Source organism: Siphateles boraxobius, unplaced genomic scaffold (assembly GCF_051911475.1).
Source record: "Siphateles boraxobius isolate OS27281-9 unplaced genomic scaffold, OSU_SipBor_1 1, whole genome shotgun sequence".
In the NCBI taxonomy this organism is placed as follows: Eukaryota; Metazoa; Chordata; class Actinopteri; order Cypriniformes; family Leuciscidae; genus Siphateles; species Siphateles boraxobius.
This window is the reverse complement of record NW_027508699.1, coordinates 27,490,380-27,504,035: the sequence shown is the minus strand read 5'-3', so window position 1 is coordinate 27,504,035 and position 13,656 is coordinate 27,490,380. Positions and strand designations below refer to the sequence as shown.

The 13,656-nt window shown below is 36.1% G+C and overlaps 1 protein-coding gene across 1 annotated transcript in view; it reads right to left on the bottom strand.

The window, feature by feature from the left end:
* Nucleotides 1-3,772: 3,772 nt before the first annotated feature.
* Nucleotides 3,773-13,656, bottom strand: part of lamc1 (laminin, gamma 1) — a 63,000-nt gene continuing 53,116 nt past the window's right edge. The window contains exons 10-28 of the mRNA XM_077231742.1: nucleotides 13,385-13,574; nucleotides 12,675-12,787; nucleotides 12,280-12,501; nucleotides 11,617-11,805; nucleotides 11,261-11,506; nucleotides 10,527-10,680; nucleotides 10,272-10,414; nucleotides 9,981-10,159; nucleotides 9,739-9,895; nucleotides 9,325-9,530; nucleotides 9,116-9,195; nucleotides 8,891-9,028; nucleotides 8,442-8,586; nucleotides 8,196-8,345; nucleotides 7,493-7,607; nucleotides 7,196-7,395; nucleotides 6,840-6,998; nucleotides 6,655-6,754; nucleotides 3,773-6,025 (exon numbers count right to left, since the gene is read on the bottom strand). Of these exons, the coding sequence (XP_077087857.1) occupies nucleotides 5,769-6,025; nucleotides 6,655-6,754; nucleotides 6,840-6,998; nucleotides 7,196-7,395; nucleotides 7,493-7,607; nucleotides 8,196-8,345; nucleotides 8,442-8,586; nucleotides 8,891-9,028; nucleotides 9,116-9,195; nucleotides 9,325-9,530; nucleotides 9,739-9,895; nucleotides 9,981-10,159; nucleotides 10,272-10,414; nucleotides 10,527-10,680; nucleotides 11,261-11,506; nucleotides 11,617-11,805; nucleotides 12,280-12,501; nucleotides 12,675-12,787; nucleotides 13,385-13,574 (3,143 nt within the window). The 3' untranslated portion in view covers nucleotides 3,773-5,768. The remainder of the gene's footprint in view (nucleotides 6,026-6,654; nucleotides 6,755-6,839; nucleotides 6,999-7,195; nucleotides 7,396-7,492; nucleotides 7,608-8,195; nucleotides 8,346-8,441; nucleotides 8,587-8,890; nucleotides 9,029-9,115; nucleotides 9,196-9,324; nucleotides 9,531-9,738; nucleotides 9,896-9,980; nucleotides 10,160-10,271; nucleotides 10,415-10,526; nucleotides 10,681-11,260; nucleotides 11,507-11,616; nucleotides 11,806-12,279; nucleotides 12,502-12,674; nucleotides 12,788-13,384; nucleotides 13,575-13,656) is intronic.

Below are 13,656 nucleotides of genomic sequence, written 5' to 3'. Positions count from 1 at the left end.
GCCAGATCTATAGTAGGACTATATTGTTATTAATAAAGTGACAATGCAACAGGCACCAGTAGATACAAATTGAATAGAAGTATAAGAAGTCATTATAGAAATGTATTATTTAAATTAATTTCCATATATGTTTGAGAAACATTTATACAATTAGCCTATTTAAAATAAAAAAATATATATGATATGACTAAAATATTAAGTAAAAACTAAACCATTTTCATATGGGCTATGTTTACAAAATTACAATTTTTCAAAAGAGTCTTCAAGTATGTTTTTGAGGTAATATATGGGCCTATAAATATAACTTTCATGATTTTTTGAGTTATGGATATAGAAAATATTTTTTCCATAAAAATGTCTATCTATCTATCTATCTATCTATCTATCTATCTATCTATCTATCTATCTATCTATCTATCTATCTATCTATCTATCTATCTATCTATCTATCTATCTATCTATCTATCTATCTATCTGTCTATCTGTCTATCGTCTGTCTGTCTGTCTGTCTATTGTTGTTATTATTATTATATTTATTTAAAGTGTTTATTTATTTATTTACTTATTGGACTGAATTGTTAGAAGTTCACACCACGGCAAGAGAATGATGGCAAGAGAACCACACCCAAACTGAAGACCAAGCCACCAAACCGAAGCCATAGACATGTGGCAATCATAAACAGTCCGAGATTGCAGTTTTCTTCTTTACCACACAACCATCTATGGGTACATTAACTACAATAACTGATCCACAATGAGATTGCATTTCAAGTTAAGGCACATCAAAAACATTTTATACATCAAGTGAATGTAAAGAACGAAATATAGGCATAAAATATCTGAAAAGTGCCTCACAAGGTATCTTGTTTGGTATTTGGCATTTGTGTCTTACAAATGAATGAATGTCTAGTCTAATCTGAATTGGCAGTGAATCACTGTCATGTTGAATTGGGTGCATGGATCCTGGCTTACTGAATCATATGCCATCTTTTAATCATACATGTTGAAAATGAGTAATAAATAAAAAGCCATTAGACCTTTGACTGTTAGAAATCAAAACCACAGCTGTCATCAAAATACTGGAGCAAACTGAACTGCTCTGGAAGAGTCACACTGGAGAACAGCCAAATATATTCCACTCATGAAAAATCCAGAGCCTCCGGGCAGTGTATTTTCTAGTGTGTGCAGTCGGCTACGCCCTGTCCTGAACTCTCTGAGAGGAAAGGAGAGACGCTGGGCTGAGTCACAGGTGTCTCAGCTACGCATTACCAAAACACACCCAAACATCCAGTGCCACACATCTTTATCTTCCACACCTTGTTCCTCACACAAACGGCAGTGATCGAGCCCCACCTAAAACCTCTGCAGGAAAACATGCTCAGACCCTTTCCCTCCGGCCGCAGAGAACAGCAGTACATCTACCTCTCGCAGAACTCTGCCAACAACACACCTTCACACACACTGTAACAGGACAGGAGCAAGAAACAGCACTCTCATAGATCACTGATGATCATCAACATACAAGAAATAACCTGTCTCTCAGCTGTACATCAAGCAAAACACTGCAATGTTCAAATGATGTGCTCCATATAAGTTTTGCACCAACTGACTGGAGTGAATATGTGGCCCCAATAGGAGTTTGGACACACTTTGAAATGTATGAGTATTAGTGCATTAAATGATGGTATAAAACATATATAATATATATATATATATATATATATATATATATATATATATATATATATATATATATATATATATATATATAATAAAACAAAACAAAATAAACTTTCAAAAAACATTTCCCATTTTTTTTTATGTTTTAAATGATAAAAACAGATATAATATTCCAAATTAAAACACGCATTGCAAAACAACTTGTTTTGATATTTTTTCATCTATTTGAAAAAATGAACATGACATACACTCTTACAAATAAAGGTTCTGAAAAAAGTGTTTTCTCAGCAATGTCATAGAACCATTTTTGTTTCCCCAAATAACCTTTTAGTCAATAATTCTTTTTAGTGTGAAGAACATTTTCAAAATTTACAGATTCTTTTTCCACTAAAAGAACCTCTTGTGTAATTGAAAGGTTCCATGGATGATGAAGTCTCTTCCTGGAACCATCAATGCCAATAAAGAACCTTCATTTTTAAGAGTGAGCTGTACAATATTGTTTGTTATTTCAATAAGTCAGTTATTTTGTGTTAACAGAAACTTAAACTTCAGTTGAACGACCATAAAAATGAAGCACTCATTTGATTTGACTCTGCAGATGATATGTGCATATGATAGCTCTTTTCAATCTAGTCATCAGTCTGGTGGATTTTTAGAAAAACCCTCTTTATTTCTTTTTTTAGAGTCATGCTGCCAGCACATTAAAAGAGAGCCTCTTATGTCAAAGATGTAAATGACTTTTGGAAATACTAAATTGCTTACAGTCTGTTAGGGCCAAAACTGGCACAATGCTTTTCATTATGTGTCTAGTTCACATTTTGTACTTTCAGACTCAAGGAAGAGAAAAACACATTTAAAATCGAGTTTGATGAGTATGATGCGCAACCGCATCCAATGATGACCGCTGAATCATTGCAAAGTCTTACTAAATGTAGTGATATTGCTAATAGTGCTGTTTTTGTGTCTCATGAGTGAATCTGTCTGTAATACTAACCAACAAGATTTGGTAATGACTCTGTGTCATTTCCTGTACAGCAATAAATACTGTTTACTGCACTGCTATGAAATGAATAGGGTTTGAATTTAACGTTTAATTACTGAATTGTAAAGAATCAATCTTCAGCAGGTTATTTTTTTTTAACAGGGGGCCAGAAACCCACATTAAGACACAAGAGGGTGCTATAGGTGGCCCATGGACAATTCGAGACAGAAATGATTTTAGAAAACGTATTTCTAAGGGTTATTAAAGTCAGTATTTTATTTAAATATATACTATCGTTCAAATGTTTGGGGTTGGATTTTTTAAATAAAAGTACATATCTCATGTTCACCAAGCCTGCATTTATTTGATCAAAAATGCAGTAAAAAAGTAATAATGTGGAATATTAGTTTTAAATTACTTTTCTATTTTAAAATATTTTAATTTTTAATGCGATGGTAAAGCGGAATTTTCATTAGCTCATTCCTGCAGTCTTCAGTGTCACACAATTCTTCAGAAATCATTCTAATATGACAAAAAAAATTGTTTTTATTAATCTTGAGAACAGATGTGCGGCTTAATATTTTTTGGAAACTGTAATAGGTCTACATCTTGAATGTTATTTAAATGACAGTAAGGAATAAAAAGCAAATCTGCATTTATTAAGTGTTCATGCCTTATTAAATGTTTTTTTTTATATACATGAATATATATATTTATATATATATAGATATAAGAATAAAGGCTATCCTTACAATATCATCATACTTATATCATCATTGTTTGAAAACCACCGAAAGTGTACAAACTGTATCCATCTTATTTTTCTGGTAAAAGCAGGCGTGGCCATTTGTAATTTTAAAGTATCTGGCTTCTTGTGTCATTCGCTTCCAGTTATTTTTAGCTGTAGCCTACAAAACAGCTCGTTATGTTGCTTGATATTGCAAACTGGATGTTTTCAAAGAACATAACTTAGTACACAAAAACATTTTTCCCCTGATATTACTATTTTTATGGGGACATTTTGTCTTCACAACGAAATGATAGCTGAACAACACACATACACAAATTAAATTCTACAATGAAAATGAAGCAACGTCACACGCTGACGAATCCTGTAATAACCACTGTTTATTATTCAAATGTTACGCTGGAATTTACAGGCAAATGGGTAACAAGCAGAGGTGTGTCAGGTCCTGTGACTGTGTTTATGAATGCCTTGATTAAAACAGAGGGAAGTGAGTCTTTAAAAACCATTACACTCTCTAGAACCAAAGGATCACATAAAGACTTGTGCAGCAAACACATACTCTAACTGTAGAACAACAGATCACAAATACTTGATACATTATAAATTAAAAATACTGTTTATACATAAACGTGTACGTGTTGCACTTATGTCCGCAGTGGTAGAGTGGGGAGGTCTATAATATGTCTGATGTTTTATAGTGGCACTTTCCATAGTTGAATCTCGATGTGACATTATCGGCTGAGGAACTGCTAAACTCAGCAAACCTGTCAAAGTAAGACTAACTGAAGGAACTACAGATACGGTAACAGTAAGAAACAAACAGTGAAATGTACTAAATCATCATTTGGACTTTAAAGACCTCTTTAACTTAAAATGCAACGTCTACATTTAGAGGATTATGTCCAAAAGTTTAGGCACTAAAATAGATGGTTAACTAGCAACACGTGATTAAGCTTACCATCTCAAGTAAAGCAAATCATTCAGATAAATATGAAATATTAGAGACATATGTGGATGTTCAGACATGATTGGGGGATGTACAAGTTAAAGGGTCAAGACATTACGCATCACCATCCGCTGAAAATTAACCACAAATAAAATAAATGATAGAGCTATGATGCAACACTGAGCCATGTATACAGGCAAGCGTTATACCACAGAACATATTATATATATATATATATATATATATATATATATATATATATATATATATATATATAAATAATGCAGAAGTTTTGGCTGATTTTTGATTTTTTTTTCTCATGAATGAACCGATGAGGTGGCTGGTTAGATCTTGGGTTTAAAATCAGCCGTTCCTGAATCATTTAAGCATATTTACACAAATAAAAATTCCTCAACTCTATATTATAATAAAAAAGGAGAAAAAAAACATTCACACAAAAATATAACATTTGAAATAATTATTAGCACCAGTGTATTCAGATAAAAGTCTTGCTACGCCAATGTACAAAGTTGCATAGTGTTGAGTTTTGCTCATGTTAATGTGATTCGCAGGACACCTGTAATAAGCAGCAGCGTCTGAAAAAATAAAAACAAACACAAAACTGAAATGTCTCAACCATGAAATGTATGAAATCTGCTGAGCCATGCAGGGACTTCTAGTACTGAACAATTTATATACACACGAGCTGAAATACTGTATTTACGTGTACCACTCACTCTCGACGCACTTTATCAGTACTAAATCTAGCACGAGGGGGGAAAGTAGATGCGCAGTACGAACAAATTAAGATTCCTTCACTGTTAGCTTTGAGCTTTACCGATGATGATATACACTAGCTTAAGTAGCAAACTTCCCCTAACAAACGTCTTGGCGTCTGATTGAGTCGTATAATTCTGTTTCTGTGGTAAAGATCAGAGAGGTTTGAGAGGAAGAGCTGGAGGTGGTGCAGTCATGTGGGTTTAAGGTCTCTAAAAGCTGGCTATAACGCACACAAACACAAATCCGCACACACGCACGCACGCACACACACACACACACACACACACACACACACACACACACACACACACACACACACACACACACACACACACACACACACACACACACACACACACACACACACACACACGGCTAGTGAGCGCCATTGCTTGGAGTTTTCTTCACGTATCATTTCTGCATATCAAAAAAAAATTAAAAGCTGCTTTTGTCTTCTGTTTGTAAAAAATGATCTCAAAGAAACGTGTAGAAATACAAACAAACAAGAACCTAATAAAAGGAAATAAAATGCAAATAAGAGATTTTGAAGGAAAACACAGCCTGTTTTGGTTGAGGGTGGTGTCTGATGAGGACATTGAAGAACACAGGGAGTGTGGCGTGTGGCGTGGAGGTTAAGGCCGCTCTAGAGACGGAGTGTTGAAGCAGCCTTCCGGCAAAGTGTCCTTGATGTCGTTGAGGTTAGCGATGTCCGCTCGAATCTCTCGTATTTGGCGGTCGTAGTCGCTGATCATGTCCTCCTGGCTCTTGGCGACGTCATTCAGCTCCTTCAGCTTCCTGTCCAGCTCACTTCCTGCCATCTTGTCCTTGGCGTCTTTTAAGGCATTATCGATCTGATTCAGCTTGCTCAGATCCACTTTATCGATGTTGCCTGGAAGAGGATAAGGTGGTGTTGTAATTATGTGTGCTAAGATGTCACTACATTTCACAGAACTACATTCTTCTTGCACATTATAATGGGGAAATTAAATTTATTACTGATACCAAGTGGAATTATTAAGCTAAAAATCAACATTTTATTTTCTTTGCGTTTTCAGTTAACAGCTAACAGCTTAGCCTATTAGCTTACCAGTGTTAGTTTAGTATTATGTATACTATACACAATATTTTGAATAAGCATTTATTTTTATATTCTCAGTTTTCAATTTAGTTTATTCTTTTCAGTTTAATTTTATTTCACTTTTAGTAATTTTTGTACTTCAAATTAAACCTATTTATTTCAGTTATATATATATGTATATATATATATATATATATAAATGTAAATGTATAAAAGACAAGAATATAATACATTTTAAAAATAACACTCATGATAAATGGAAAAGCTCCCGATTAGCTAGAACAAAATATCATGATAACGCTCTTGCATTATCTTGCTTGACACAGGAAATACAAAGTTAGAAATACAAAGCTAGTTGGAATGCTTAAAACGCAGAAATGAAAATGATTCGTTATTGTCACAAAAATGTGGATTATTGATTAGCAACTAGATAGTCTTACCGAGCTGGCTTAATAAATCATTGATTGTGTTCAGCACTGTCCTGACAGCATTTTTGGCTTTTCTGGCATTGGCCTCAGCTTCTTTAGCATTATCAGATGCCTGTGTAGAACAGAAAAGTCAATCAAAATACAAAGTCTGCAATGAGGCATTATAACAAGTGGTCGACAAAAAGTCCAAAACGCACCATGGATGCCATCATCATGTCAGCGTCTGCCTCTGCTTTCTTCTTCTCTAGCTCTTTCTCAGCAGCTGTGAGCTGGTCCATCATATTGTTCACCTCTCCATCCAGTTTCATGGTGTCCTCAAAAGCTTTTTCTGCATCTGTCTTAGTCTTCGCCGAACCCTAAATTAGGAAAACGCAAATCAAATAATAGTTTAGAATATATAGGCAAAACTTCGATAAAGAGGAGCCATACGGCTTAAAACATCACATTTGGTAAGAACATGCAATAAACAACTGTGCTGTGGCTATTTGATGAAGATACAGACGTCCCAGGACTTTATGCTTGTGATATTCTTCATCTGAAACTCAACATGTACCTTCTGTACGTCATTAGCAATTTTCTCCGCTTCCTCTGCCTTTGCCTTAGCCTCTTTTGCGTCTGCGGCAGCGCTGCCTAAAGCCCTCTCTGCTTGCCGGGTATTCTCATTGGCTTCATTGATTGTCGCATTGATTTCTGGGATTCGCCTCATGGCATCCTCAGCAGCAGTTTTGTTGTCATTCACTCTCTTGTCAAAGTCTAAAAGTGAAACAGAAATATGAATGAATATCTCAATAAATAAATATCTATTTTTTAAATATATATATATATAACACCATAACCCAAGAGCCCTCACCTCTGAGGTTGTTCAATATGTCCTGGGCCTCTTGGAAGGTAGAATTGCCTTTTTTTGCTGCCTCCTCAGCCAAAGCTTTTGCTGCGTCTGCACGTGCCAACAACTGATCAGCCGTCTGAAGAAGACAGGGGCAGAAAGAGAGTTGGACAACACAGCATATGTTGGGTTTTTGCACCACTCTCTTCAATGACTTGACTGTACTGTACTGACAAGAAATGTACTGTTTATCAGGAACATAATTCACTTCTAAGAATGACATGCAATACTGTGGGTGAAAAAATACACACAATATTATTAACATCCAGTCTTAAAGTAATCATGAAAGTGCTATTTATAAAATGCCAAACTTTATCAAACATCTCAAAAAGTAAACTTGCACTCTGAGCAGGTTTCATAAGCACAATGTCTGAGTTCATGGTTCAGCTCTTTCATTAAGAACATGACATTTAACTCAATCAGATTAGGATGAGACCATTGACTATGACCAGTGGTATCACTCGTCTCTCATCAGTATCATTTATGTGGCTCCAGGGCCTCATGGCATGAGCTCCACTCTTACATATTAACCATGTGAAACAGCAGCTGAACTAAAAAAAGAACTGAAGATTCTAATCTTTTCTCATTTTAGACCACGGCTGCATTTTGAAAACTAATCTCATACAGCCGAGACAAAACAAGTACAATAAAGATAAATCTCAAGTACCTGTTGCTCAGTCTTTCCTTTGTCCAGTAGTTTGCGGACCTCGGTCTCTTTGCCCCTCAGGTCCTCTCTCAGGTCGTTGTACTCCTTCTCGGTCTTGTCTATCAGTTTGTCCAGGTCTGATGCCTCCTTCTTAATCTTATTAGCCTCATCCTGTAGGAAACATAATTCAAGAGAATTTGATTATAGATGCATCCAAGATGATTGTGTAAATTCAGCAAGAATTAGAAAAAGTTCTGAAATCAGCACCTCTAAAGTTTTGGTGTCGACTGTAGGCAAGCTGGTCAGGTTAGCATAGATCTTCAGAGCTTTGTTTCCTGCCTCTTCTGCGTCAGCGTGTACTTTAGCAGCTTGTTTCTCCAGGTTCTTGGCCAGATCTTTTGCTTCAATATATCTGAGCACAAAAGAACAGCATCTTCATTGTAAAGCATGACCATCTGCATTTAAAATCTCTAAATATTTTGAACCACATTCTTAAAATCAGAATATAAAACAATTTACAATAAAATTAAAGATGATATATGGAGAATACACACATATATAAATAATATATATAAATAACAATTTATAATAATGATATATGAAACTCATTCTAATTTACTTTATATCCTCAGCTACTGGCTGAACAAAAATTTGATCATTAGTAAGATGCTTTGGTAAGAAAGAAAGTCTTATAAAATGTGATGTCCAGAACATACTTTCTGTTGAGATCGTCAATGTCGCTGCTTGTCTTGTTTTCACCATCGAGTGCCTTCTTTAACATATTATAAGCCTTCGTGGAAGTGTCATTTGCATCCTTTGCAATCTTTTCAATCTGATCGGCATCTGCTTTATGTCTGTGCAAAGAGCCACAGAAAAGATGATATAAAACTGTGTTGGGTGGAATGAAAAAGTCATATTAACACTGAAATACCGTAACTCACTTTTCTGACAGTTTACGGGCTTCCTCTGCCAGAAGTGTCATATTATTTGGATCTCCAGAGCTTGTGGGTATTTTAATGTCCTAAAAGTCAAATGGAATTGAAAAAATATTGGCAATTAAGGGACATTTTAATGGACTCCACAATCATTAGCTCAAGTTGTTTGTGGAATATTACGACATGCTCTCTTGACATCGTAGTAGAAACCTCACCACTTTACTGATGGCCTCTTTGGCTTTGTCCAGCTCCTCTCTAGCAGTGTTGATCAGGTTCTCTGTATCACGGACTCGGTTACGTGCTCTATCGGCCTGCGTTCCCGTGTTGTCCACCGTGTTCTTGATGTTCTGCAGTCTGTTCCACTGGTTGTTCAGGGTCTTGTTGATGTTGTTTAGACGGTCCAAAAGGCCTTTATCCACTTCTGTATGATAATAGTGAAAGATAACAGAATGATTACGATGTAAAATGAAATATATCTGCTCTACTAAGTAAAAACAAATTCAGTCCATTTCTTTTTTATTATTTTATGCAGTTAATCAACATAATGTCCAATGGCTTAGATTAAAAAAAAAAATCAGATTTTTTAAACAAATTATTGAAATATTTGGAAAATTACCACATTGACATACCTTTGCTAGCCTGAGCCTCTTTCAGTAAGTCCATTATTGTTTTCTCTGCCTCCTTAAGTCTGTCCTCAAAGGCCTTGTCACTCACTGTATTCTCACTGTTGTCCAGATTATCGATCAAATTCTGAAGTTCAAGAAGCTTCTGTCTCTGCTGGTTCACCTGCACAGAAAGAAAACAGACGTATTAGAAATTGTCTCTTCTGTTATAAAACAAATAGTCCTGGATTCATAAGACAACCTCATACCTTGTCTCTGACCAGGCTGTAACAGTTGGGACACTGCTGGCAGCCAGGAGTGGAGCGGTTGTAGAAGTAGTTCTCCTCACACATGTCGCAACGACTTCCCACAAAGCCTGGGCGACACTGACAACGGCCATCTTCCTTGCACTGTGCGGACTGAGAGCCTTCTGGGTCACAGTCACAAGCTGCAAAAACAAACCAATGGTAAATGGAACAAATCTAAAATGTAAGATACATTATACAGTAATATTGCATTTAGTAGAACTGCTGACAAGGCAACACAGCAGGAAACCGTACGTTTGCAACCCGACGAACTGAATCCAAAGAAGTTGACCTCACAGCGCTCGCAGTGTTGACCTGTGACCCCAGGCTGACACTCACATTGGCCACTTCCGATATCACACTGGCCATTTGTGGAGCCAATAGGGTTGCAGTTGCATCTGAGGAAATAAATTCAAAGATTTTAAAGGTTTCAAAAACATGCAGGTATATTCAACATCCTGTTTGCAATATGGTATCAATGATATACGAAAAGAGAGTTAGATTGAATACCTTTCACAGCCTTTGCCGCTCTGTAGGTTGTAGAATCCGGGCTCGCATGCACCACAGTCTCTGTTAATGACATGTGGAAGACACTGACACTGGCCCGTCACCTGAGAGCAGGTCGTCTGCCTGTCCACTGTACCGTACGGAGAACACGAGCACGCTGCAGAGGTGGTCAAATAAATATGTTATATAATAATATTATTATCATACGCTAACATTCAAAAGTTTGGGGTTGGTAAGACTATGTTTTTGAAAAAAAATTATCTTATGCTAACCAAGGCCACATTTGATTAATGCAGTAAAAACAGTAGCATTATTACAACTTTAAATAAATAATTTTTATAAATACTTTCTTTATTCATGTGAAGACAAAGCTGAATTTTCAGAATAATTAATCCAGTCACAGGATCCTTCAGAAATCATAGTAATATGCTCAAGATTCATTTCTTATGTTGATTTTTTTAAAAATATTTTTGTGGAAACTGGTACTAATCTTTTCCCAGTATCCTTTGTTGAATAAAAAGTTCAAAATAACAGTATTTATTTGAAATAGAAATAGGCATACTTGCAGATTAAAAGTATACATTTCTTTAAAAACACAACATTTTTAAATGGTAGTGTATTTACAGTATAATATACAAAAAAATAAGACTATTCCTTTAAGCTGGCACAACATCATTTTTCTAGCTCTGAGAAAGAAAGAAAAAAAACAAAAAACTATTTGTTCCTGTTTAACTCACATTTGCATTTGTCAGCTACATTTGCAGCACGGGCATCGCCATAGAAACCCTCTTTGCAACGGTCGCAGAAGACGCCCGCTGTGTTGTAGATGCACTTGAGGCATTCGCCCGACTCTCGGTTACAGTTGCCCACAGCGTTGGGGTCAATGTTGTTATTGCAACTGCAGGCCTGGCATGTCCTGGATCGACCTTTTTCACCAAGAGGGTCCCCAAAGAAACCGTCGTCACATAGTTCACATCGTTTACCTGGAGACAGTTAAAAGTTTGGATGATTATATGCCTGAATATACTTACTATATTTATTTAAGTTGTATACTGTATAAGCTCTAAACTCATTGAATGCTCTGAGCCAGTACCTGTGGTTCCAGTTGGGCAGTTTGTACAGACCACCTCTTTGGTCTTGGGCACCACAGCACACGTGGCACCCTCTGGACAGGGACAGAGTTTACAGTCTGAAGAAGTGCCAACCGTAGAATCACCATAGAATCCATCCTTACACCTCTCGCAGCTCATGCCGGCTGTGTTGTGCTGGCAGTTACACATTCCTGGAAGTACAAAACAAAGACGCTTTGTAATACCACACATCACCACAAGATGGCAACATTATATTATCCCAAAGCCAAAAGTAGCACTAGTATTACTCAGATTATTGCTGCAGTTTAGTACGTTTATAGTGATTTTTGGATAAGCACGGAATACCTAGAAAAGTCACAAAATCTATATTCTGTATTTGGCCCTGGTGTATCTTCATTATGGATTAAAATCTTTGTACCAACTTTCTGGGTAAAATAACAGTTCAAGTAGTGACACTATATAATTAAGTTCACATGTAGTATATTTCAATGGCTTTTATGTTGCATGCATCCAGAGCACATGACCTTCCGTAATGCCCTCATCTAAATAATAAATAGTGAAACCAATATCCAGCCTATAGGCTTGAGTGTCCTGAGAGCAGATAAGTAAATGATATATCAACACTAAGGCAATGCAATCCAAAGAAGTCAGTTGTGATGACAAACCTGTCACGGGGTCACAGGTGTCACTGTGTCTGTTGCAGTTGCATGGCTCGCAAGAGCTAAAACGGCCCAGCTCAGGTTGGCTCCTCCTATATCCCAGATCACACTTCTCACAATGCTGCCCCAAGTAACCCTGAGGACACGTACACTTCTCAACCCAACGAGCTGGAGTTCCAGCACTACGGCGGGCGGTCACAAGGGACACATTGTCTAAATAACCAGCACCTACAGCAGAAATGTTACTAAGTTAGTTCAAGTACCAGTTAAAATGACCTTAAGAGTCTCGGCAACAGAACTCAAGGTCATCATAATCAAACAGAAATCAAAACGCATACATATTTTGTCTTCATAGAGCGACTAAAAACAAAAGCTTTTCTTTAGTAACTTAGTAGACGTACTTCTTGCGCTATAGGTTCCACGAATCATAATAGAAGTAAGATTGTGCAGGAGTTTCTGGAAGTCGGCGTGTTTCATTGTGGGTCTCCAAGGGTAGTCAGTGGTGTCATGGAGTCTGAATGAAAAAATAGATGATATTTAACATTTCAAGCAAATGGACAGCAGATAAGCTACGTACATATGTGCACAAATCAATTCATATGCAAAAGATTGAGTTAAATATGAAATCTAAATATTTCATCTTTACAGCACAACTATGTTTTAAAATGTTACAATGCGTGTAATAACTTCAATGTATTTCGATGCATTTGATATTCATGAATATATAAATGTATACATTTACAAAATTAACTATTTAAAACAGTTATTTTAATAACTTATTTTTTCTTTTTATTTATTTAACTATAATAATACCTATTTTAGATGCATCTTATCTCCGTTATTTTAAATTGTAATAATATTTATTATTTCAAACAGATACAGCCCAGGTAAAAATAATAATAATAATAATAATAATAAAAAAAATATATATTTTTAATTAATTAATTAATTAAATTAATTTAACTGAGAATACAGAATGGCCACTAGAGCCATTGTAGAGTATTTGAATGTGTTGATGTTAATGACTAAGAAAAATTTAGATTCATCACAATTAAATAATTGAACAGAATACCAGCCCTACTTTAAATAAAAATAAAATTAAATACATTACTTGAACACGAAAGTTTGTGTCTCCTCTCCTGGGTAGGAATTGCCCTGGGCAATAAGCGGCACAGCAACACGAAGCCCCGCCCCCTCCAGCACAACATCCTCCGCTGACAGTCGAGCGTCATGTCTCTGAATCCTGAAGTTCAGCGTGAGGTTCTGACCATAGCTCAGCAGCTGATTACCAAGAAATTTTTCTAAAGAAACAAAAAAGAAAACATCTCAGGTGATTAGACAACACTGTAATTCAATGCTCAGCCACTTTAACACAGAGGAAAT